The sequence below is a fragment of the Triticum dicoccoides genome, chromosome 2A, assembly GCF_002162155.2.
Source record: "Triticum dicoccoides isolate Atlit2015 ecotype Zavitan chromosome 2A, WEW_v2.0, whole genome shotgun sequence".
Lineage (NCBI taxonomy): Eukaryota > Viridiplantae > Streptophyta > Magnoliopsida > Poales > Poaceae > Triticum > Triticum dicoccoides.
Window position 1 is genome coordinate 708,949,910 of NC_041382.1, and position 24,154 is coordinate 708,974,063.

The 24,154-nt window shown below is 43.6% G+C and overlaps 1 protein-coding gene across 1 annotated transcript; it reads right to left on the reverse strand.

Annotated features, from left to right (window-relative positions):
• Positions 1-4,907, reverse strand: LOC119356460 (peroxisome biogenesis protein 6-like). The gene is made up of 16 exons (XM_037623416.1): positions 4,604-4,907; positions 3,505-4,152; positions 3,161-3,404; positions 2,925-3,066; positions 2,596-2,779; positions 2,297-2,488; positions 1,947-2,213; positions 1,734-1,805; positions 1,516-1,602; positions 1,277-1,399; positions 1,082-1,192; positions 932-970; positions 718-839; positions 492-636; positions 327-410; positions 1-240 (listed from the first exon to the last, which is right to left on the reverse strand). The coding sequence occupies exons 1-16, from the start codon at positions 4,853-4,855 to the stop codon at positions 151-153; spliced, it is 2,802 nt and encodes a 933-aa protein (XP_037479313.1). The 5' UTR covers positions 4,856-4,907; the 3' UTR covers positions 1-150.
• Between the last annotated feature and the right edge of the window lie 19,247 nt (positions 4,908-24,154).

The window sequence follows — 24,154 nt, forward strand, 5'->3', positions numbered from 1 at the left end:
TTCACGGAAGGAGCTTGGGATGCTTTGGCAACAATTTATTATTTCCAACTCAACTCGAAACAAAAAAGTTGAGGGCTGTACACTCAGGCAATAGTTGATTAGTTGGGAGGTGAAAGGAACACTTTTTCTAGTAAAGTGTCTTAGCAAACATCATCTAGAAGGTCCTTCGATCTTCTGCCTCAGCTGTTCATAGTTTTGCAATTCCTCCATTGACAATGACGGCGAGATATCACCCAACACCTGCGTAATATGAGAACTAGTTAAACTCCTAAGATACGACCGAAGAGATTTTTATTGTGCTTTCTGAAAAATGATTTGAATATTACCGTCATAAAATCTTCAGTCTCGACAATGACTTCTTCTGCACCGGCGTCGTTATTTCTCGAAGGATCAGCTTCAAGCGTTTTGACCTTCCAATAAAGCGTGTAAGTCCGACAGAGCGCAGCTATGAAAAACATAATGTGCGGCAGCAGGGATGTACAGCTACTCACGGAACGCTTAGCAGCATGAAACCATGCATCCGCGCATAATGCATAAATATCGGCACCAGTGAAGTTTGGAGGACAGTGCTGAGCAATCGACAAGAGAGATACATTCTCGTGTAGTTTGTACTTGCGAGTCTGTGCTTTCAGTATCCTGCATAACAATTATAGGGAGATCATAGTTTAGTTGAAACGAAGCTGAAATTTGGTGAAAGAAAGAACTACCGATGACTACCTTTCCCTGTATGATGCTTCAGTATTTACACCAATGTAGAGAAGCTTATCAAATCGGCCAGGGCGGAGAAGTGCAGAATCAAGAAGGTCAGGCCTATTGGTAGCCCCAATAATGAAGAGGTCCTAGAGAATAATTTGGAAAATGGTTTCCTTTAATGTTACTGCATCTTGAGAATATAGGTTAAAAAAAGGCATATCATAAATGAGGAAATAACCTGGCTGTTATCACTTAACCCATCAATCTCCACCAGCAACTAGTAATAAAGAGATAAAAGGGGAAAGTGAATTAGATGACCCTAACATTGAAAATAAAGAGGGAAAACTGAGACAGCCAGTCACCACCTCATTGATGAAGTTAATTATACCTGAGAAACCACTCTATCCATCACACCTCCAGAATCTGCAGAGGATCCTCGTGCAGGAGCAAGGGAATCAAGTTCATCGAAGAAAATTACACATGGGCGTGCTGATCTAGCCTGAAATTGACAGTGAAAAACTGAAAACTTAAGTATATGTGCATATTTTCATGGCAATTACGTGGCTTGTGCAGATGGATATACCTTCTCAAAGATGTCCCTGACATTCTTCTCTGATTCTCCAACATACATGTTTATCAGTTCTGGACCTTTTACACTAAGAAAGTTTAATGAGCACTCAGTTGCTACTGCTTTCGCCAGTAATGTCTAAGAATACAGAAGAAAACATCCTAGTGAGCATGTATCATGTTGCTGTTGGATACAGCTATATCTTGACAAATGGGAATGAAATTCAAAAGAAGTATAAAACTCACTACACCTACCTTCCCAGTGCCTGGAGGTCCATATAACAGGACACCTGATCGCTTTGGCAATTTAGAAGAAAAAAGGTGCTTGTACAACAGAGGTAACTGAATACCAACAAAAGAGAACACAAGTTAGCAGTTTCAAACCAAATGAACCAGCTTCTGGTATAACCAAACCTTATTTGCATGGATAGAATGCAATATCTTAGCTCAGAGATTAATTAAGTAAAATTTACCTGAATTGTATCTAGAATAACCTTCTTCACTTCCTCAAGCCCACCAACATCCTCCCATTTGACATCAGGAACCTATAGCACAAAAGAGGAAACCAAATCAAGGACTTGCAGAAAGCAAGCTAAAGCTGACATGTATGGTTTCATGGGTTGTACAGAGATGGGCCTGAAATCTAGAAGATGTTAGATATTGGGAGCCAGGGATTAGTGTTTTACTTTTGGTGTACCCAATGCAGCACGATTCCTTTTCTTAGCCCGTTCTAAGGAAGACAAAATATCTTCTTTACAGAAATGATTTTCTTCTTTCTGAGTGGTAGAAGAGCTCGCGGTAGGGGCATCCTCAAGCTCATCATTGCTGCTTTTCTCCACTGTAACTTTATGCGCAAATGACACACCAGCATCTGCGACCAATGCAAGTATATCCCTAGGCATGAACCCAGACGTTTGGACTGATATATCTTTTACAAACTTGTCATCGATACTCTGAAAATGAAACCATATAAGCACAAAAGTTTAATAAAAGCATAAAACTTCATTTCTGGTTCAATAACAACAACAAAAAACACCTCATCAGCAACTGTTGAGACACCATGGAGTGTTTCAGATATCAAGTTCTTCCTCTGGTCTTCATTTATAGTCTTCATGTTGACCTCATGGCGGAAACATCGCCTAATTGATTGCTGCATTCCTTCAGCACTGTCTGCAGTTGCCACTAGTATAACTTGAACGGAGCTTACACATTCAGGTTCCACAAGGTACTGAAAACAAAGAGGTTCAATAATAAGGTACTTGATAGTTGATACAAAGATGAATTTATATCCTAAGGGCTTGTTAAAACCTAAAAGCTTGGGGAACAAAGACCTACTGAATTTCCAATCACATCCCTTGCTGGCAGCGAGTCTTTCACAACCCAACGCTGTCCAGTGTACTGCTTAATGACAGACTCAACATTTGCTGCAATGCCAGATTGCTCAGACTGTGGGCCTTCATTGGAGGATGTATTCCCAATTGCATCAAAGTGGCGAAGAAGTATTATAGAAGGAGAATACCTTCAAAAAAGAATATTCGACAAAAAAAGGAAACAAAGTAAATACCATCGCCTGGAAAAAGTAAAACGAACTAAAAAAAACAGTTTACGAACTAAAACAGGAATTAATTTTCTGTAGAGATAACAAAGGACAAAAAGATGAGTACTTCTGAGCTTCTTTGAAGGCAGCCACAAGTGCAGCAGATGCCCCGCTTTCTGATGATGTCATCAGATCATGACAGCAACACTCAACCACATGCATACCAAGATGGTTCGCAACATGCTTGACTACCGTTCTTTTTCCACATCCTGCAACCCCAGCATTTGATTTGAACAAAAGTTCAGTTCAAAGTCGAGTAGTAAAATGTGAAAAGGAATGAGACTACAATTAAAGTGCAGTAACCTGATGGGCCGTACAAGAAAGTGGAAAACTTGATCCTCGGTAAAATGTTTGAAGGACATAATGCTGGTGCGATGATGGATGCTAACTGCTCCACTACTTCGCCATGCAAAGGGACTGAATCATCATTGGCAGAAAAGAAGCTGCAGGGAGGGATTGGAGCAGAAGCACTTCCCCCAAGGACAAGGGCTGTTTGATCACGGTTAACACGAAGAATCGGCTCATTTGATGGTTCCATGCCGGTTACCTGGTGAGTAATTACAATATTAACACCCAATACTTATGGATAAAAAATGAGAGCAAAACTAAGCTAAGAGGATCTAAATGAAGAAAAGTGGGTAATTTACCTTAAAGTATATCATGCTAGGAGGATGCAGTCTATCATTCTCCTTATTGCACGCTAGGCAAGAGATCATGCCACAGTTCCAGTCATTATGTATGCAAAACACATCCCCGCTTGCTAGGAACCTATCAAACTTGAAGTGTTCATTTAAAGCTTGATCTATCATATCTTGGTAGTCACTTCCTCCAATGGCTGAATTTATCTTTAGGGAAGCAAGCACACCACAATCAGGAATCCTCACAACAGAAACCCGTAAGTGCAAAGCATGTTTAGGCACTTGTGGGCATGGGAGAAGTTCTAGGTGAAGAGAAATACCAGTCCCACTACTAGCAGAACCATCCTCGAAAACTTTAGAGCAAAACTTGAAAGGTTCCTCCCCTTTCTGAATAAGAAGCTTGAGACCGGAAACATGCACTCCCAGGTTGAAAGCCAAAAGTGGGCTAACATAAGCAACATCTTCATCCAAGGGTGCAAAGCCGTTAGCTGGAAATGAACGAGTAGGTAAGAATCCCATCACACGATCAGAGGAAGAGGTTGAGGCCACAGGTTCAGGATCAGGATGCTCTCTCTTGGACTCATCGAGGGATGGCCGATCCAATACTACTGCTTTGACAATCCTCCCAACATTGTTGTCGGTATTCTTGACAAGCACCTGCAGATTAATAGCTGTTTATTACATTTAGTCTCAACAAAAGATATTCCTATCTACCAATTTGAGTGCTGAAAATTGCAAAAACGAACAGGAGATATATCAGTTACAGTAACATATATGTGCCCACAGAGATCATTGCTGTAGCACCAAAGTAGTACTACACATATTGAGTGTATACTTGTCACTACAGCTCAGTCAGACTACAGAAATCAGCAGGCGCCACCCAGTTCATCTACAATTATTAATTGGAACCAAATGTATCCATAATTATTCAGACAGACATGCAGCATGACCACCCTCGAAGTCGACGAGACCAAATTCACTCCTCCTACAAGCACCAGATGTTTCACAATTCATCCCCCAAGTGATCGAACCCCCAGCCCGGCCATCCAACCGACACCCACCCCTGGACCGGAATTCGATCCGAGAGACCTCGAACGGGACCACGTACCGTCGTGCCGGTGACGACGGCCAGCCGGCGGAGCGCGGACGCGGGGAGGGCGACGAAGGACGCGAGGTCGCCGAACTCGCCGCCGCATCCGGGGCCGGAGGGGCGGTCGGGGAAGCGGAGGACGCCGGCCCTGAGGCGCACCGGCTCCGGCGGCGGCGGGGCCGGCCCGCGGCGCTCCCCCGGGAGCGAGTCGAGGAGCGCCTGCGTCGACGCGAGCACCAGCGGCTTCCTCCGCGGCCGCCTCTCCACCATGGCCGCGGCCCCCCGGGGAGAGGTAGAGAGGGAGCGGAGAGAGTCGAGAGCCCACGGGGACGGGAGGAAGACGGGACGGGACGAGACCGTTTGACTTGGATCAGCACGACGAAATAACGGAGGAGAAATTCCAAGACGAGACGTGGCGGCGGTGTGCTACCGTTAGATTAACCGGTGATTGCATCGGAGCTCCACTTGTATCTCACTCAACCAAATCACTGCCAAAACGTCTTATACTACTATTTAGGAACAAAGAATACTCCCTCCGTCGGAGGGAGTATTATTTTAGAGAAAAATAGTAGGGAAAATCTCTATCGAGCCATTTTATATTTTATGATGAACGAGAGTTAAAATTTACAAGCTATCAAGTCATGGTTGCTAGTTTTCGAAGATCTTCCCATTTCTTTGACGCTATATTCTCTAGCAGCCAATGATGATGACTTCCGTAAAGTGGTCATATGAGTAACTATGTGTTGACTGCATTAATCATCTCAAAGAAATTGATGTCACTTTGCTCATGTATATTTAACGCTTAATACCTTATAAATGTGGAGATAAACGTAAGTTGACATGTAGATCATGAACCATCTAATGTCTGACCTATGCCCGGATGCTTTTCAGCCACATGTTTTGAATCATATAAATGTGACACTTAATTTTAGTTAGGTTGGCTAACCAATAACTTCATGGTATATTTGATGTAAATACCGCGTTACTGATTCCCAAATATCATGTTTATCTGGAAAAAAACTAAGATTTTCATGGTACTGGCTCCGTGAATGTTTTCAAGAAGCATCTAGTAAATGGAATCTCATTTTTCAGTGAAAAAATAAATATTTTCATGATGTTAATTATGGATAATATGATGATACTAACTCTTGGAAATAATGTCTCTTTCAAGAAAAGAAAAGTGAGATGTCAGCCCAAAGCCCTGGCTCATGCTGGGATAGCTGTATAATTCATTTCAACATGAGAGCAATGTCCATAAGTTTAGTGTTAATAAATCCCTAGCACCTAAAACTCTTTCAGCTACCAGCATGTGGTATGTACGCTTTAGCACTGCTCCCCCCCCCCCCCAATGGCCTTAACTTTGTATGGGGGCCTTTTGAGTCTCATCCGATAGAAGAAAAACAACATGGAATGCAAAAGGGAGACCAGACACACAACATTAGTAAGTAGCAGTTTGCCACCCAAGGAGAGGCACTTATTGCGCCATAGATCCACACGATTCGCCCCCTTCTTCATAAGGAATTTGTAGTTCAGTCATGTCAAGTTCCTATCATTAGTGCGAAAAAACCAAGTAGGTGATCAACAACTTGGTTAGTTTGTAGTTAAACAAATCTACAACCCTTAATTTGTTGGTCTATAGGATTGGTCCCCAGCAAGGTTAATCTTAAGGTTTGGCACATATTCAAAGAAAAGGGCAAAATATTTAGGTTGTCGATATTGGGAAATATTCCTTTAAGAGACATATTAGGAAATATTACTTTGGGGAAATCTTTGGAAAAATATTTAGCCTTTCCAGTTCCTAGTTCATGTATTCCAGAATGATGGAATATGCACTCACATACAAAACTAAATGATGGTGTTTGCTTGCTCCTAACACTAACAAGTAATGGAGAGACTATACATTGTTTGAGTAGTTAGGGATGTAGTATAATCTTTGTGTAATAGGATCAAACCTCAAGTTCTGCATCCTTTTTGCCATGAAGTGGAATATCTCTTTAGTAGTGAGCAACATGCCAATGGATAGCATACCCGAAAAATATATAAAGGGTAAAACTAAAATGTAATGGCCATACCTTTGGACATCAAGATGCATATTGTGATTTTGTTAATCTTAACCTTTTGGTTTTAGCTTTTCAGTAGGGGATAAATTAGTTGGTATGTGCATATGATACATTAGTGGGTGCATTCGAGCATGGGAATGGGACTATTGTACCCTACACATTGTATCAGGATGTACAATCCGACCCATAGTATCCAAGGATTACCTTGGGTCTAGGCCAAAAAAAGCCTTGTCCGATCCCCTTTGCCGGAGTACCGGGGGAAATCCCGGAGTCTACGACACCCTGGAGTATCGGGATGGTGTCCGGAGTCTCCAAGTGCGGGGCGTTCATGTTGCCTAGGTCTGACCCCATTTGACCATGCTGGAACATGTACACTCGGAGTCTCATTTTTAGTGCGGAGTCCCGAGAACTGTTTTTATGGTGGATTTTGGGCCTACATATTTAAATCATTATCCCAAGTGGAGGGATGTAACACTTCGAGCTAAATCATGTCCATTCCCCCATATTTGCCCCCCTCACTCTCTTTGCTCCGATTTGCTTCATCACTCGAGGGACTCAGAGGGAAGCTTACACTTCTTACCAATTAAAGATACAAGCACCCCTCTTTTGACAAAGCTTTTGTGAATTGAGAATTTTTTTCACCACGTCCCTCGATCTTGTTACTCTTGTAGTTTGGAAACTCCTAGGGGGTCGATGTTACTGGGTGAGACACCAATTTTTTGTTGTCCCGGACATTTGTAAAGGTTGGAGGTCACTTCAAGGCGTACCTTGAGCTCAGACTTTGTTTGCCGAGGCTCAAAGGAGGGGGGAAAGGTGGGACTTTGTATCATTGGTGATATTTCGTGTTCCCCATGCCTCTCCAATGGAGACTCGTTCCCCTCCAAAGAAGTAAATTTGGGACTAACCTTGGTCTCGGTGCCTTGTGGTTATTGCTATCCTCGCTCTTATTTGTGCTTAGTTATCTAGTTTGGTGTTTCCGTATGTCTTGCTAGTTGCTTTGTGGTGTCTCGTCCAATTATACATTTTGTGAAATGTTTACCAGTGATCTTGAATTTGCTAAGAAAATATTGAAAATTTACCGCAAAAAAGAGAAAGCATTAAAATTAGAGGAAAGTATATTTTTTGTCCCTCAATTCTTTTGGAAGTATAGAATTGGTCCCTCAACTCCAAAACCAGCAAAACTTGGTCCCTGAACTTCTCAAACCGGTTAAGTTTAGTCCCCAATACCGCTTTGGATGGTTGCTGTCACGGTTTTGTGTAGGACCCACTTGTCAGCTATTGGAAAAAGAAATAAGAGGAGCACTAAAAAATTATTGCGGGTGTCACGCTCACCCTAGCCAGCTAAACCCACACCGATATATATTTAGGGATTGGATTGACACTTTATTAGTAGTACATAATACTAGCATGTATTTTTACTGGCATGCCGGTGTGCATCAGTGCATGCATGCGTGGTGAGCTTGTGCCGTACGTGGTGTGCCTGCGAAGTCCGTGCGCGTGCCGCGAACCGCTGTCAGCGCTCGCCGCCAACTACAGCGGCTTCCGTTCACCCCGTCGGCACGATGCAGCTAACAGCAACCGTCCGCCATGGCTGTAGGAGGGCCTCGTTCTTGGTCCAGCCAACACGAGTTCGCCAGGGCGCACTTTGAGCTCGTGGCTTACGTCCAGCAGCTTTGCACTTGCATCGCCTTCGGCGACGGGTGCAACGTGGACACATCATCCACGGTGTCCATCACTACTGCACGCGGTCGGAGGTCACACGCACGCACCTCGTGCTGATGCAGAAGCTCAAACTGGACCGGTTGGCGTCATTCCTGGAGCGGCTGCAACTCATCTTTGATCTTTTTGTTTATTTTATATATTGTACGTTTTTATTTACTCAACTCTCTCAAATTTTGGCCAAAACCCAGGCGACATTCAAGTTTTGGTCAAAAACCGTGGCCACGTCAGACAAGAATCATAAAAAGCGGTATTGGGGATGAAAGTTATCCGGTTTGAGAAGTTGAAGGACTATGGTTTGCCGGTTTTGAAGTTTAGGGACCATTTCTATACTTTCAAGAGAACTGAGGGACGAAAAATATACTTTTCCTTATTTTGAATCATATAAATGCGACACTTAATTTTAGTTAGGTTGGCTAACCAATAACTTCATGGTATATTTGATGTAAATACCGCGATACTGATTCCCAAATATCATGTTTATCTGGAAAAAAACCTAAGATTTTCATGGTACTGGCTCCGTGAATGTTTTCAAGAAGCATCCGGTAAATGGAATCTCATTTTTAAGTGAAAAAATAAATAATTCCATGATGTTAATTATGGATAATATGATGATACTAATTCTTGGAAATAATGTCTCTTTCAAGAAAAGAAAAGTGAGATGTCCGCCCAAAGCCTTGGCTCATGCTGGGATAGCTGTATAATTCATTTCAACATGAGAGCAATGTCCATAAGTTTAGTGTTAATAAATCCCTAGCACCTAAAACTCTTTCAGCTACCACCATGTGGTATGTACGCTTTAGCACTGCTCCCCCCCCACCCAATGGCCTTAACTTTGTATGGGGGCCTTTTGAGTCTCATCCGATAGAAGAAAAACAACATGGAATGCAAAAGGGAGACCAGACACACAACATTAGTAAGTAGCAGTTTGCCACCCAAGGAGAGGCACTTATTGCGCCATAGATCCACACGATTCGCCCCCTTCTTCATAAGGAATTTCTAGTTCAGTCATGTCAAGTTCCTATCATTAGTGCGAAAAAACCAAGTAGGTGATCAACAACTTGGTTAGTTTGTAGTTAAACAAATCTACTACCCTTAATTTGTTGGTCTATAGGATTGGTCCCCAGCAAGGTTAATCTTAAGGTTTGGCACATATTCAAAGCAAAGGGCAAAATATTTAGGTTGTCGATATTGGGAAATATTCCTTTAAGAGACATATTAGGAAATATTACTTTGGAGAAATCTTTGGAAAAATACTTAGCCTTTCCAGTTCCTAGTTCATGTATTCCAGAATGATGGAATATGCACTCACATACAAAACTAAATGATGGTGTTTGCTTGCTCCTAACACTAACAAGTAATGGAGAGACTATACATTGTTTGAGTAGTTAGGGATGTAGTATAATCTTTGTGTAATAGGATCAAACCTCAAGTTCTGCATCCTTTTTGCCATGAAGTGGAATATCTCTTTAGTAGTGAGCAACATGCCAATGGATAGCATACCCGAAAAATATATAAAGGGTAAAACTAAAATGTAATGGCCATACCTTTGGACATCAAGATGCATATTGTGATTTTGTTAATCTTAACCTTTTGGTTTTAGCTTTTCAGTAGGGGATAAATTAGTTGGTGTGTGCATATGATACATTAGTGGGTGCATTCGAGCATGGGAATGGGACTATTGTACCCTACACATTATATCAGGATGTACAATCCGACCCATAGTATCCAAGGATTACCTTGGGTCTAGGCCAAAAAAAAAGCCTTGTCCGATCCCCTTTGCCGGAGTACTGGGGGAAATCCCGGAGTCTACGACACCCTGGAGTATCAGGATGGTGTCCGGAGTCTCCAAGTGTGGGGCGTTCATGTTGCCTAGATCTGACCCCATTTGACCATGCTGGAACAAGTACACTCGGAGTCTCATTTTTAGTGCGGAGTCCCGAGAACTGTTTTTATGGTGGATTTTGGGCCTACATATTTAAATCATTATCCCAAGTGGAGAGATGTAACACTTCGAGCTAAATCATGTCCATTCCCCCCCACATTTGCCCCCCTCACTCTCTTTTGCTCCGATTTGCTTCATTACTCGAGGGACTCAGAGGGAAGCTTACACTTCTTACCAATTAAAGATACAAGCACCCTCTTTTGATAAAGCTTTTGTGAATTGAGAATTTTTTTCACCACGTCCCTCGATCATGTTACTCTTGTAGTTTGGAAACTCCTAGGGGGTCGATGTTACTGGGTGAGACACCAATTTTTTGTTGTCCCGAACATTTGTAAAGGTTGGAGGTCACTTCAAGGCGTACCTTGTGTTGGAAATATGAGCAATTTACCAAATGATTTTATTAGCAGAAATATTAGATAAAGCATGACTAATATAGCCACGATAAAGCAAATCATGCAACCTGACGGCAGCAGCTCAGAGATGGAACGGATGGCGAGGGAAGGAGTAGTTCTGGTGCGTCTCTCTGGGAGGAGCGACCTCCCTTTTATAAGCGCAAGAGAAGGAGGCGAGAGGGAAGCGACGGGAGGTGAAACGAAGAAACGGAGGCAAAGCGAACAGCCAGCAGCCGAAGGGCTGCACGGTTCGCATTCGAACTCCACTTTCACAAAAATCTTTTCAGCTTCCGTGTACCCATAGTGCATGGCAAAAATTTAGATATCGGCTCGGCTCATTCCCGCAACCCGCGGCGCGGCGCGGCGTGTCGTGTCAAGGCGTGGTGAGGCGGACGGCGGAGGAGGAGCGCGCGTGGATATCCCTCTTGTTCTCATGCTCGTACAAGTGGGGAAAGAACCTTCCTTATAAGGAGGTCCAACTCCCACTAAACTAGCAATGTGGGACTAAACTTTAGAGTATCCCTTGCCTTACACAAATGGGCTAAGTGGGCCTCTAGGATTTATTAGGAATTTCTGAAATAGTTATTGGGCTGTCCAAAATAGACTAAATTCCAGCAATCCCCCACCACATCCCAGAGGCACACAAAAATTTGCCTTTGGTTCCAAAACACTGTTTTATATATCGGTACTGCAGTGGAGACTGTTAAGTTGAACTTCCACCTAGAACTCTATGCTACACTAGTAAGCAACTTGAACAGTGGACTGGGTCTTGAACTGCAAGTTTTCTGCGAATCTAGCTTCACATAAAGCCTTGACCGATACGTGGCTACCGTGGGTCTTCCCCGCGGGTGGAGCTTATGCGTCATACTCCGTGACCTTTCATGAGTTTACTAAAGAGAACCCTACTCTCATAGATTGCGATGTTTGACAATCAGACTCATATAGGTGTGTTCTTCAAAAGATGTTCTGCAGGATAACATCTCTGCTTAAATAAGCCACTTAGAACACATTAAGATATACATAAACCTGCCATGCAGATTAGGAGAGTATTGCATCTTCATGGAGTGGTATTGTGAATAGTAAGGATACTCTCCTCTCAGTTGACCAATAGCTTGTCTTCCACATCTAATTCACGGGATCTCCGATCACAAAGAATAGGTTACCACTGTGAACAACTCATATTGTGGGTCTCGTACCCATCTCCCTCGATGCATTATCTATCACATTACATGATAGCCCTTAGTAAAAGGATCTACCAGATTTTTAGACGTTTGGATATAATCCAACGCAATAACTCTGGAGTTTTTCATTTTCCTGACAGACTTTAACCTTCTCTGAACGTGTCTTGATGACTTCATGTTATCCTTTGAGCTGCTCACTTTCGTGATCACAGTTTTATTGTCGCAGTTCATAAGGACACCCGGTACAGGTTTCTCAACAACCGGCAAGTCATTCAAGAGCCGGTGAAGCCAATCTGCTTAAACCGTAGCTGTATCTAGTGCTGTGAGTTCTGCTTCCATTGTTGACCTCGTTAAGATGATCTGCTTGCAAGACTTCCAAGAAACAGCGCCACCTCCATGAGTGAATACATAACCGCTCGTGGACTTTATCTCATTAGCATCTGAGATCCAGTTTGAGTCACTATACCCTTCAAGCACCTTTGGATGCCCGATGTAGTGAATTCCATAATTTGTAGTGCCTTTCAAATAACGCAAAACTCTCTCTAGAGCTTTCCAATGCACATCTCCTGGTTTTGAGACAAACCGACTCAGTTTGTTAACAACAAAAGAGATGTCAGGTCTTGTAGCACTTGCTAAGTACATAAGCGAGCCAATAATCTAAGAATATTTCAATTGATCTCTAGCAATTCTTTGATTCTTTCGAAGTAACACACTCGCATCATATGGTGTTGGAGAGGGCTTGCAGTCACTATAGCCAAAGCGACTCAAGATCTTTTCCACATAGTGAGATTTAAGCAATGTAATCCCACCATCATCATCTCTCAACAACTTGATGTTCAGAATGACATCAGCCACTCCTAAATCCTTCATCTCAAAACAAAGAGACAGGAAATCCTTGACCTCCTTAATAACATTCAGATTTGTTTCAAAAATCAGTATGTCATCAACATACAAGCACAGGATAACTCCCTCGCCCCCACCATGGCGATAGTACACACATTTGTCAGCTTCGTTCACAACAAAGCCTGTAGCTGTTAAAGTTCTTTTAGACTTCTCATGCCACTGTTTGGGTTCTTGCTTAAGTCCGTACAAAGACTTCAGCAACTTGCACACTTTCCCTTCCTGACCATCTAGTACAAATCCATCTGGTTGTTCCATATAAATTTCCTCGTCCAACTCTCCATTTAGGAAAGAAGTCTTAACATCCATTTATGAACGAGAAGACCATGCGAGGCAGCTAGTGAAAGTAGAACTCGAATAGTGGTCAGTCGAGCCACAGGTGAGTAAGTATCAAAGAAGTCTTCACCTTCCTTTTGGGTATAACCCTTAGCCACGAGCCGAGCCTTATACTTTTCAATAGTACCATCAGGCCTAAGCTTCTTCTTGAATACCCATTTGCATCCTATAGGTTTGCACCCATAAGGACAATCAGTTATCTCCCAGGTTTCATTCGCCAAGATGGAATCCATCTCGCTACGAACCGCTTCCTTCTAGTAGTCAGCATCTTCAGATGCATAGGCCTCTGAAATAGAACTGGGAGTGTCATCTATGAGATACACAAAAAAATCATCACCAAAAGACTTTGCAGTCATCTGTCTCTTGCTCCTAGTAGGAACTTCATTGTTCTCCTCCACAAGACTTTCAAAGTGTTCCATCGAAATGGCAGGTTCGGTAATTGTAACTGGTTCCTGATTCGATGAACTAGGCATCTCCTGATTAGATGAGGTAGCCATATCCTTCATGGGAAATATATCTTCAAAGAAAGTCGCATCATTCGACTCCATGATCGTACCGACATGTTGTTGGAAATATGCCCTAGAGGCAATAATAAATTAGTTATTATTATATTTCCTTGTTCATGATAATCGTTTATTATCCATGCTAGAATTGTATTGATAGGAAACTCAGATACATGTGTGGATACATAGACAACATCATGTCCCTAGTAAGCCTCTAGTTGACTAGCTCGTTGATCAATAGATGGTTACGGTTTCCTGACCATGGACATTGGATGTCATTGATAACGGGATCACATCATTAGGAGAATGATGTGATGGACAAAGACCCAATCCTAAGCATAGCTCAAGATCATGTAGTTCGTATGCTAAAGCTTTTCTAATGTCAAGTATCATTTCCTTAGACCATGAGATTGTGCAACTCCCGGATACCGTAGGAGTGCTTTGGGTGTGCCAAACGTCACAACGTAACTGGGTGGCTATAAAGGTACACTGCAGGTATCTCCAAAAGTGTCCGTTGGGTTGGCACGAATCGAGACTGGGATTTGTCACTCCGTATAAACAGAGAGGTATCTCGGGGCCCACTCGGTAGGACATCATCATAATGTGCACAATGTGATCAAGGAGTTGATCATGGGATGATGTGTTACGAAACAAGTAAAGAGACTTGCTGGTAACGAGATTGAACAAGGTATCGGGATACCGACGATCGAATCTCGGGCAAGTATCGTACCGCTAGACAAAGGGAATTGTATACGGGATTGATTAAGTCCTTGACATCGTGGTTCATCCGATGAGATCATCGTGGAACATGTGGGAGCCAACATGGGTATCTAGATCCCGCTGTTGGTTATTGACCGGAGAGTCATCTCGGTCATGTCTGCATGTCTCCCGAACCCGTAGGGTCTACACACTTAAGGTTCGGTGACGCTAGGGTTATAGAGATATTAGTATGCGGTAACCCGAAAGTTGTTCCGGGTCCCGGATGAGATCCCGGACGTCACGAGGAGTTCCGGAATGGTCCGAAGGTAAAGATTTATATATGGGAAGTCTTGTTTTGGTCGGCGGAAAAGTTTCGCGCATTATCGGTATTGTACTGGGAGTGCCGAAAGGGGTCCGGGGGTCCACCAAGGGGGTCCACCTGCCCCGGGGGGCCACATGGGCTGTAGGGGTGTGCGCCTTGGCCTATATGGGCCAAGGACACCATCCCCAAGAGGCCCATGCACCAAGAGATAAGGGAAAGGAAGAGTCCTAAAGGGGGAAGGCACCTCCTAGGTGCCTTGGGGAGGATGGACTCCTCCCTGGCCGCACCCTTCCTTGGAGGAAGGGCCAAGGCTGCGCCCCCCTCTCCCTTGGCCCTATATATAGTGGGGGGAAGGGAGGGCAGCAACACCTAAGCCCTGGCGCCTCCCTCTCCCTCCCATGACACATCTCCCTCCTCCCGCAGCGCTTGGCGAAGCCCTGTTGGAATCCCGCTACTTCCACCACCATGCCGTCGGGCTGCTGGATCTCCATCAACCTCTCCTCCCCCCTTGATGGATCAATAAGGAGGAGATGTCGATGCTCCGTACGTGTGTTGAACGCGGAGGTGCCGTCCGTTCGGCGCTAGGATCATCGGTGATTTGGATCACGACGAGTACGACTCCATCAACCCCGTTCTCTTGAACGCTTCCGCGCGCGATCTACAAGGGTATGTAGATCCACTCCTCCCTTGTTGCTAGATGACTCCATAGATTGATCTTGGTGACACGTAGAAAAATTTTGAATTATTGCTACGTTCCCCAACAGTGGTATCAGAGCTAGGTCTATGCGTAGTTTCTATGCACGAGTAGAACACAAAGTAGTTGTGGGCGTTGATTTTGTTCAATATGCTTACTGTTACTAGTCCAATCTTGTTTCGACGATATTGTGGGATGAAGCGGCCCGGACCAACCTTACACGTACGCTTACGTGAGACCGGTCCCACCGACTGACATGCACTAGTTGCATAAGGTGGCTGGCGAGTGTCTATCTCTCCCACTTTAGTCGGAACAGATTCGATGAAAAGGGTCCTTATGAAGGGTAAATAGCAATTGGCATATCACGTTGTGGTTTTTGCGTAGGTAAGAAACGTTCTTGCTAGAAACCCATAGCAGCCACGTAAAACATGCAAACAACAATTAGAGGACGTCTAACTTGTTTTTGCAGGGTATGCTATGTGATGTGATATGGCCAAGAAGAATGTGATGAATGATATGTGATGTATGAGATTGATCATGTTCTTGTAATAGGAATCACGACTTGCATGTCGATGAGTATGACAACCGGCAGGAGCCATAGGAGTTGTCTTTATTTATTTATGACCTGCGTGTCAACATAAACGTCATGTAATTACTTTACTTTATTGCTAACCGTTAGCTGTAGTAGTAGAAGTAATAGTTGACGAGACAACTTCATGAAGACACGATGATAGAGATCATGATGATGGAGATCATGGTGTCATGCCGGTGACGATGATGATCATGGAGCCCCGAAGATGGAGATCAAGAGGAGCAAAGTGATGATGGCCATATCATGTCACTATTTGATTGCATGTGATGTTTATCATGTTTATGCATCTTGTTTACTTAGAACGATGGTAGTAAATAAGATGATCCCTCATAACAATTTCAAGAAAGTGTTCCCCCTAACTGTGCACCATTGCGATAGTTCGTTGTTTCGAAGCACCACGTGATGATCGGTGTTAGATTCTAACGTTCACATACAACGGGTGTAAGACAGATTTACACACGCGAAACACTTAGGTTGACTTGACGAGCCTAGCATGTACAGACATGGCCTCGGAACACAAGAGACCGAAAGGTCGAGCATGAGTCGTATGGTAGATACGATCAACATGAAGATGTTCACCGATGATGACTAGTCCGTCTCACGTGATGATCGGACACGGCCTAGTTGACTCGGATCATGTAATCACTTAGATGACTAGAGGGATGTCTATCTGAGTGGGAGTTCACAAGATGAACTTAATTATCCTGAACATAGTCAAAAGGTCTTCGCAAATTATGTCGTAGCTCGCGCTTCAGTTCTACTATTTAGATATGTTCCTAGAGAAACTTTAGTTGAAAGTTGATAGTAGCAATTATGCGGACTAGGTCCGCAAACTGAGGATTGTCCTCATTGCTTCATAGAAGGCTTATGTCCTTAATGCACCGCTCAGTGTGCTAAACCTCGAACGTCGTCTGTGGATGTTGCGAACATCTAACATACACATTTTGATAACTACGTGGTAGTTCACTTAAACGGTTTAGAGTTGAGGCACCGAAGATGTTTTGAAACATCGCGAAACATATGAGATGTTTCGAGGGCTGAAATTGGGATTTCAGGCTCGTGCCCACGTCAAGAGGTATGAGACCTCCGACGATTTTCTTAGCCTGCAAACTAAGGGAGAAAAGCTCAATTATTGAGCTCGTGCTCAGATTGTCTGAGTACAACAATCATTTGAATCGAGTGGGAGTTGATCTTCCAGATGAGAAAGTGATGTTTCTCCGAAGTCATTACCACCAAGCTGCTAGAGCTTCGTGATGAACTATAATATATCAGGGACATATATGATGATCCTTGAGATATTCGCGATGTTTGACACCAAAAAAGTAGAAATCAAGAAGGAGCATCAATTGTTGATGGTTGGTGAAACCACTAGTTTCAAGAAGGGCAAGGGCACGAAGGGATACTTCATGAAACGACAATTCAGCTGCTGCTCTAGTGAAGAAACCCAAGGTTGAACCCAAACCCGAGACTAAATGCTTCTGTAATAAGGGGAACAGCCACTGGAGCAGAATTACCCTAGATACTTGGTAGATGAGAAGGTTGGCAAGGTCGATAGAAGTATATTGGATATACATTGTGTTGATGTGTACTTTACTAGTACTCCTAGTAGCACCAAGGTATTAGATACCGGTTCGGTTGCTAAGTGTTAGTAACTCGAAATAAAAGCTACGGAATAAACGGAGACTAGCTAAAGGTGAGCTGACGATATGTGTTGGAAGTGTTTCCAATGTTGATATGATCAAGCATCGCACGCTCCCTCTACCATCGAGATTGGTGTTTGCATTGAGCATAGACATGATTGGATTATGTCTATCGCAATACGGTTATTCATTTAAGGAGAATAACGGTTACTCTGTTTATTTGAATAATACCTTCAATGGTCTTGCACCTAAAATGAATGGTTCATTGAATCTCGATCATAGTGATACACATGTTCATGCCAAAAGATATAAGATAGTAATGATAGTACCACCTACTTGTGGCACTGCCACTTAAGTCATATCGGTATAAAACGCATGAAGAAGCTCCATGTTGATGGATCTTTGGACTCACTCATTTTTGAAAGGATTGAGACATGCGAACCATGTTTGTTGGTAGATATGCATGAAGAAACTCTATACAGATGGATCGTTTGGACTCACTTAATTTTGTATCACTTGAGACATGCAAATCATACCACATGGGCAAGATGACTGAAAGCCTCGTTTTCAGTAAAATGGAATTAGAAAGCAACTTGTTGGAAGTAATACATTTTGATGTGTGCAGTCCAATGAGTGCTGAGGCGTGTAGTGGACATCGTTATGTTCTTACTTCACAGATGATTTGAGTAGATGTTGAGTATATTTACTTGATGAATCACGAGTCTGAATTATTGAAAGGTTCAAGTAATTTCAGGGTGAAGTTGAAAGATCGTCGTGACAAGAATATCTATGATATGATCATAGAGATGAATATCTGAATTATGAGTTTGGCACAGAATTAAGACATTGTGGAAATTGTTTCACAACTAATACAGCCTGGAACACCATAGTGTGATGGTGTGTCCGAACATCATAACTGCACCCTATTGAATATGATGCATACCATGATGTCTCTTATCGAATTACCACGATAGTTTATGGGTTAGGCATTAGAGACAACCGCATTCACTTTAAATAGGGCACCACGTAATTCCGATAACATGACACCGTATGAACTATGGTTTAGAAAAACCTAAGCTGTCATTTCTTAAAAGTTTGGGGCTGCGACGCTTATGTGAAAAAGGTTTCAGGCTGATAAGCTCGAACCCAAAGCGGATAAATGCATCTTCATAGGACACCCAAAACAGTTGGGTATACCTCCTGTCTCAGATCCGAAAGCAATAAGGGATTGTTTCTAGAATCAGGTCCTTTCTCGAGGAAAAGTTTCTCTTGAAAGAATTGAGTGGGAGGATGGTGGAGACTTGATGAGGTTATTGAACCGTCTCTTCAACTAGTGTGTGGCAGGGCACAGGAAGTTGTTCCTGTGGCACCTACACCAATTGAAGTGGAAGCTTATGATAGTGATCATGAAACTTCAGATCAAGTCACTACCAAACCTCGTAGGATGACAAGGATGCGTACTACTTCAGAGTGGTACGTAATCCTGTCTTGGAAGTCATGTTGCTAGACAACAATGAACCTACGAGCCATGGAGAAGCGATGGTGGGCCCGGATTCCGATAAATGGCTCGAGGCCATAAAATCCGAGATAGGATCCATGTATGAAAACAAAGTGTAGACTTTGGAAGAACTACTTGATGGTCGTAAGGCTATTAGGTACATATGGATTTTAAAAGGAAGACGGACAATGATGGTAAGTATCACCATTAAGAAAGCTCGACTTGTCGTTAAGATGTTTTCCGACAAGTTCAAGGAGTTGACTGCGATGAGACTTTCTCACTCGTAGAGATGCTAAGAGTCTGTTGGAATTATATTGGTGATTACTGCATTATTTATGAAATCTTGCAGATAGGATGTCAAAAACCATTGTTTCCTCGACGATTTTCTTGAGGAAAGGTTGTATGTGATACAACCGGAAGGTTTTGTCAATCCTGAAAGATGCTAATAAGTATGCAATGTTGGAAATATGCCCTAGAGGCAATAATAAAAGCATTATTATTATATTTCCTTATTCATGATAATTGTATTTATTCATGCTATAATTGTGTTATCCAGAAATCGTAATACATGTGTGAATAATAGACACCAACATGTCCCTAGTAAGCCTCTAGGTAACTAGCTCGTTGATCAACAGATAGTCATGGTTTCCTGACTATGGACATTGGATGTCATTGATAACGAGATCACATCATTAGGAGAATGATGTGATGGACAAGACCCAATCCTAAACATAGCACAAGATCGTATAGTTCGTTTGCTAGAGTTTTCCAATGTCAAGTATCTTTTCCTTAGACCATGAGATCGTGTAACTCCCGGATACCGTAGGAGTACTTTGGGTGTACCAAACGTCACAACATAACTGGGTGGCTATAAAGGTATACTACGGGTATCTCTGAAAGTGTCTATTGGGTTGACACGGATCAAGACTGGGATTTGTCACTCCGTATGATGGAGAGGTATCACTGGGCCCACTCGGTAATGCATCATCATAATGAACTCAAAGTGACCAAGTGTCTGGTCACGGGATCATGCATTACGGTACGAGTAAAGTGACTTGCCGGTAACGAGATTGAACAAGGTATTGGGATACCGACGATCGAATCTCGGGCAAGTAACATACCGATTGACAAAGGGAATTGTATACGGGGTTGCTTGAATCCTCGACATCGTGGTTCATCTGATGAGATCATTGAGGAGCATGTGGGAGCCAACATGGGTATCCAGATCGCGCTGTTGGTTATTGACCGGAGAGTCGTCTCGGTCATGTCTACATGTCTCCCGAACCCGTAGGGTCTACACACTTAAGGTTCGGTGACGCTAGGGTTGTAGGGATATGTATATGCAGTAACCCGAATGTTGTTAGGAGTCCTGGATGAGATCCCGGACGTCACGAGGAGTTCCGAAATGGTCCGGAGGTAAAGAATTATATATAGGAAGTGCTATTTCGGGCATCGGGACAAGTTTCGGGGTCACCGGTATTGTACCGGGACCACCGGAAGGGTCCCGAGGGTCCACCGGGTGGGGCCACCTGCCCCGGGGGGCCACATGGGCTGTAGGGGGTGCGCCTTGGCCTATATGGGCCAAGGGCACCAGTCCCAAGAGGCCCATGCGCCTAGGGTTCAAGGAAGGGAAGAGTCCCAAAGGGGGAAGGCACCTCCTAGGTGCCTTGGGGAGGAGGGATTCCTCCTTGGCCGCGCCCCCCTAGGAGATTGGATCTCCTAGGGCCGCCCCCCCCTGGACTCCCTATATATAGTGGGGGAAGGAGGGCCTCTCATAACACATCTTTGGTGCCTCCCTCTCCCTCTCCAACACATCCTCCTCCTCCATAGTGCTTGGCGAAGCCCTGCCGGAGTACTGCAGCTCCATCAACTCCACGCCGTCGTGCTGCTGCTGGAGCCATCTTCCTCAACCTCTCCTTCCCCTTGCTGGATCAAGAAGAAGGAGCCGTTACGCTGACCGTACGTGTGTTGAACGCGGAGGTGCCGTCCGTTCGGCGCTAGGATCTCCGGTGATTTGGATCACGTCGAGTATGCCTTCCTCATCCCCGTTCTTTGAACGCTTCCGCGCGTGATCTACAAAGGTATGTAGATGCAATACAATCACTCGTTGCTAGATGAACTCCTAGATTGATCTTGGTGAAAATGTAGGAATTTTTTTTTGTTTTCTGCAACATTACCCAACAGTGGCATCATGAGCTAGGTCTATGCGTAGTTCTCTTGCACGAGTAGAACACAATTTGTTGTGGGTGTTGATGTTGTCAACTTTCTTGCCGCTACTAGTCTTATCTTGCTTCAACGGTATTGTGGGATGAAGCGGCCCGGACCAACCTTACACGTACGCTTGCGTGAGACCGGTTCCACCGACTAACATGCACAAGTTGCATAAGGTGGCTGGCGGGTGTCTGTCTCTCCCACTTTAGTTGGAGCGGATTCGATGAAAAGGGTCCTTATGAAGGGTAAATAGAAGTTGACAAATCACGTTGTGGCTTTCACGTAGGTAAGAAAACGTTCTTGCTAGAACCCTATTTCAGCCACGTAAAACTTGCAACAACAATTAGAGGACGTCTAACTTGTTTTTGCAGCAAGTGCTTTGTGATATGATATGGCCAAAGTTGTGATGAATGATGAATGATCTATATGTGATGTATGAGATGTCCATGCTATTGTAATAGGAATCACGACTTGCATGTCGATGAGTATGACAACCGACAGGAGCCATAGGAGTTGTCTTTATTTTTTTGTATGACCTGCGTGTCATTGAGAAACGCCATGTAAATTACTTTACTTTATTGCTAAACGCATTAGCCATAGTAGTAGAAGTAATAGTTGGCGAGCAACTTCATGGAGACACAATGATGGAGATCATGATGATGGAGATCATGGTGTCATGCCGGTGACAAGATGATCATGGAGCCCCAAGATGGAGATCAAAGGAGCTATGTGATATTGGCCATATCATGTCGCTATTATTATTTGATTGCATGTGATGTTTATCATGTTTTTGCATCTTGTTTGCTTAGAACGACGGTAGTAAATAAGATGATCCCTCATAATAATTTCAAGAAAGTGTTCCCCCTAACTGTGCACCGTTGCGACAGTTCGTTGTTTCGAAGCACCACGTGATGATCGGGTGTTAGATTCTAACGTTCACATACAACGGGTGTAAGACAGATTTACACATGCAAACACTTAGGTTGACTTGACGAGCCTAGCATGTGCAGACATGGCCTCGGAACACAGAAGACCGAAAGGTCGAGCATGAGTCGTATAGAAGATACGATCAACATGAAGATGTTCACCGACGTTGACTAGTCCGTCTCACGTGATGATCGGACACGGCCTAGTTAACTCGGATCATGTTATACTTAGATGACTGGAGGGATGTCTATCTAAGTGGGAGTTCATTATAATTTGATTAGATGAACTTAATTATCATGAACTTAGTCTAAAATTTTTACAATATGTCTTGTAGATCAAATGGCCAACGTAGTCCTCAACTTCAACGCGTTCCTAGAGAAAACCAAGCTGAAAGACGATGGCAGCAACTACACGGACTGGGTCCGGAACCTGAGGATCATCCTCATAGCTGCCAAGAAAGATTATGTCCTACAAGCACCGCTGGGTGACGCACCTGTTCTCCCTGCAGAACAAGATGTTATGAACGCTTGGCAGGCACGTACCGATGACTACTCCCTCGTTCAGTGCGGCATGCTTTACAGCTTAGAGCCGGGGCTCCAAAAGCGTTGTGAGAGACATGGAGCATATGAGATGTTCGAAGAGCTGAAAATGGTTTTCCAAGCTCATGCCCGGGTCGAGAGATATCAAGTCTCCGACAAGTTCTTCAGCTGTAAGATGGAGGAAAACAGTTCTGTCAGTGAGCACATACTCACTATGTCTGGGTTGCATAACCGCTTGACTCAGCTGGGAGTTAATCTCCCGGATGACGCGGTCATTGACAGAATCCTTCAGTCGCTTCCACCGAGCTACAAGAGCTTTGTGATGAACTTCAATATGCAGGGGATGGAAAAGACCATTCCTGAAGTATTTGCTATGCTGAAATCAGCAGAGGTAGAAGTCAAAAAGGAACATCAAGTGTTGATGGTGAATAAAACCACTAAGTTCAAGAAGGGCAAGGGAAAGAAAGCCTTCAAGAAGGACAGCAAGGGAGTTGCCGCGCCCGGCAAGCAAGCTGCCGGGAAGAAGCCAAAGAATGGACCCAAGCCCGAGACTGAGTACTTTTATTGCAAGGAAAGTGGTCACTGGAAGCGGAACTGCCCCAAATACTTAGCGGACAAGAAGGCCGGCAAAACGAAAGGTATATGTGATATACATGTAATTGATGTGTACCTTACCAGTACTCGTAGTAGCTCCTGGGTATTTGATACCGGTGCGGTTGCTCACATTTGTAACTCCAAACAGGAGCTGTGGAATAAGTGGAGACTGGCGAAGGACGAGGTGATGATGCGCGTCGGGAATGGTTCCAAGGTCAATGTGATCGCCGTCGGCACGCTACCTCTACATTTAACTTCGGGATTAGTTTTAAACCTTAATAATTGTTATTTAGTGCCAGCTTTGAGCATGAACATTGTATCAGGATCTCGTTTAATTCGAGATGGCTACTCATTTAAATCCGAGAATAATGGTTTTTCTATTTATATGAGAGATATGTTTTATGGTCATGCTCCAATGGTGAATGGTTTATTCTTAATGAATCTCGAGCGTAATGCTACACATGTTCATAGTGTGAGTACCAAAAGATGTAAGATTGATAATGATAGCCCCACATACTTGTGGCACTGCCGCCTTGGTCACATAGGTGTCAAACGCATGAAGAAGCTCCATGCTGATGGACTTTTAGAGTCTCTTGATTACGAATCATTTGACACGTGCGAACCATGCCTCATGGGTAAAATGACCAAGACTCCGTTCTCAGGAACAATGGAGCGAGCAACCAACTTATTGGAAATCATACATACTGATGTGTGCGGTCCAATGAGTGTTGAGGCTCGCGGTGGCTATCGTTATGTTCTCACCCTCACTGATGACTTGAGTAGATATGGGTATGTCTACTTAATGAAACACAAGTCT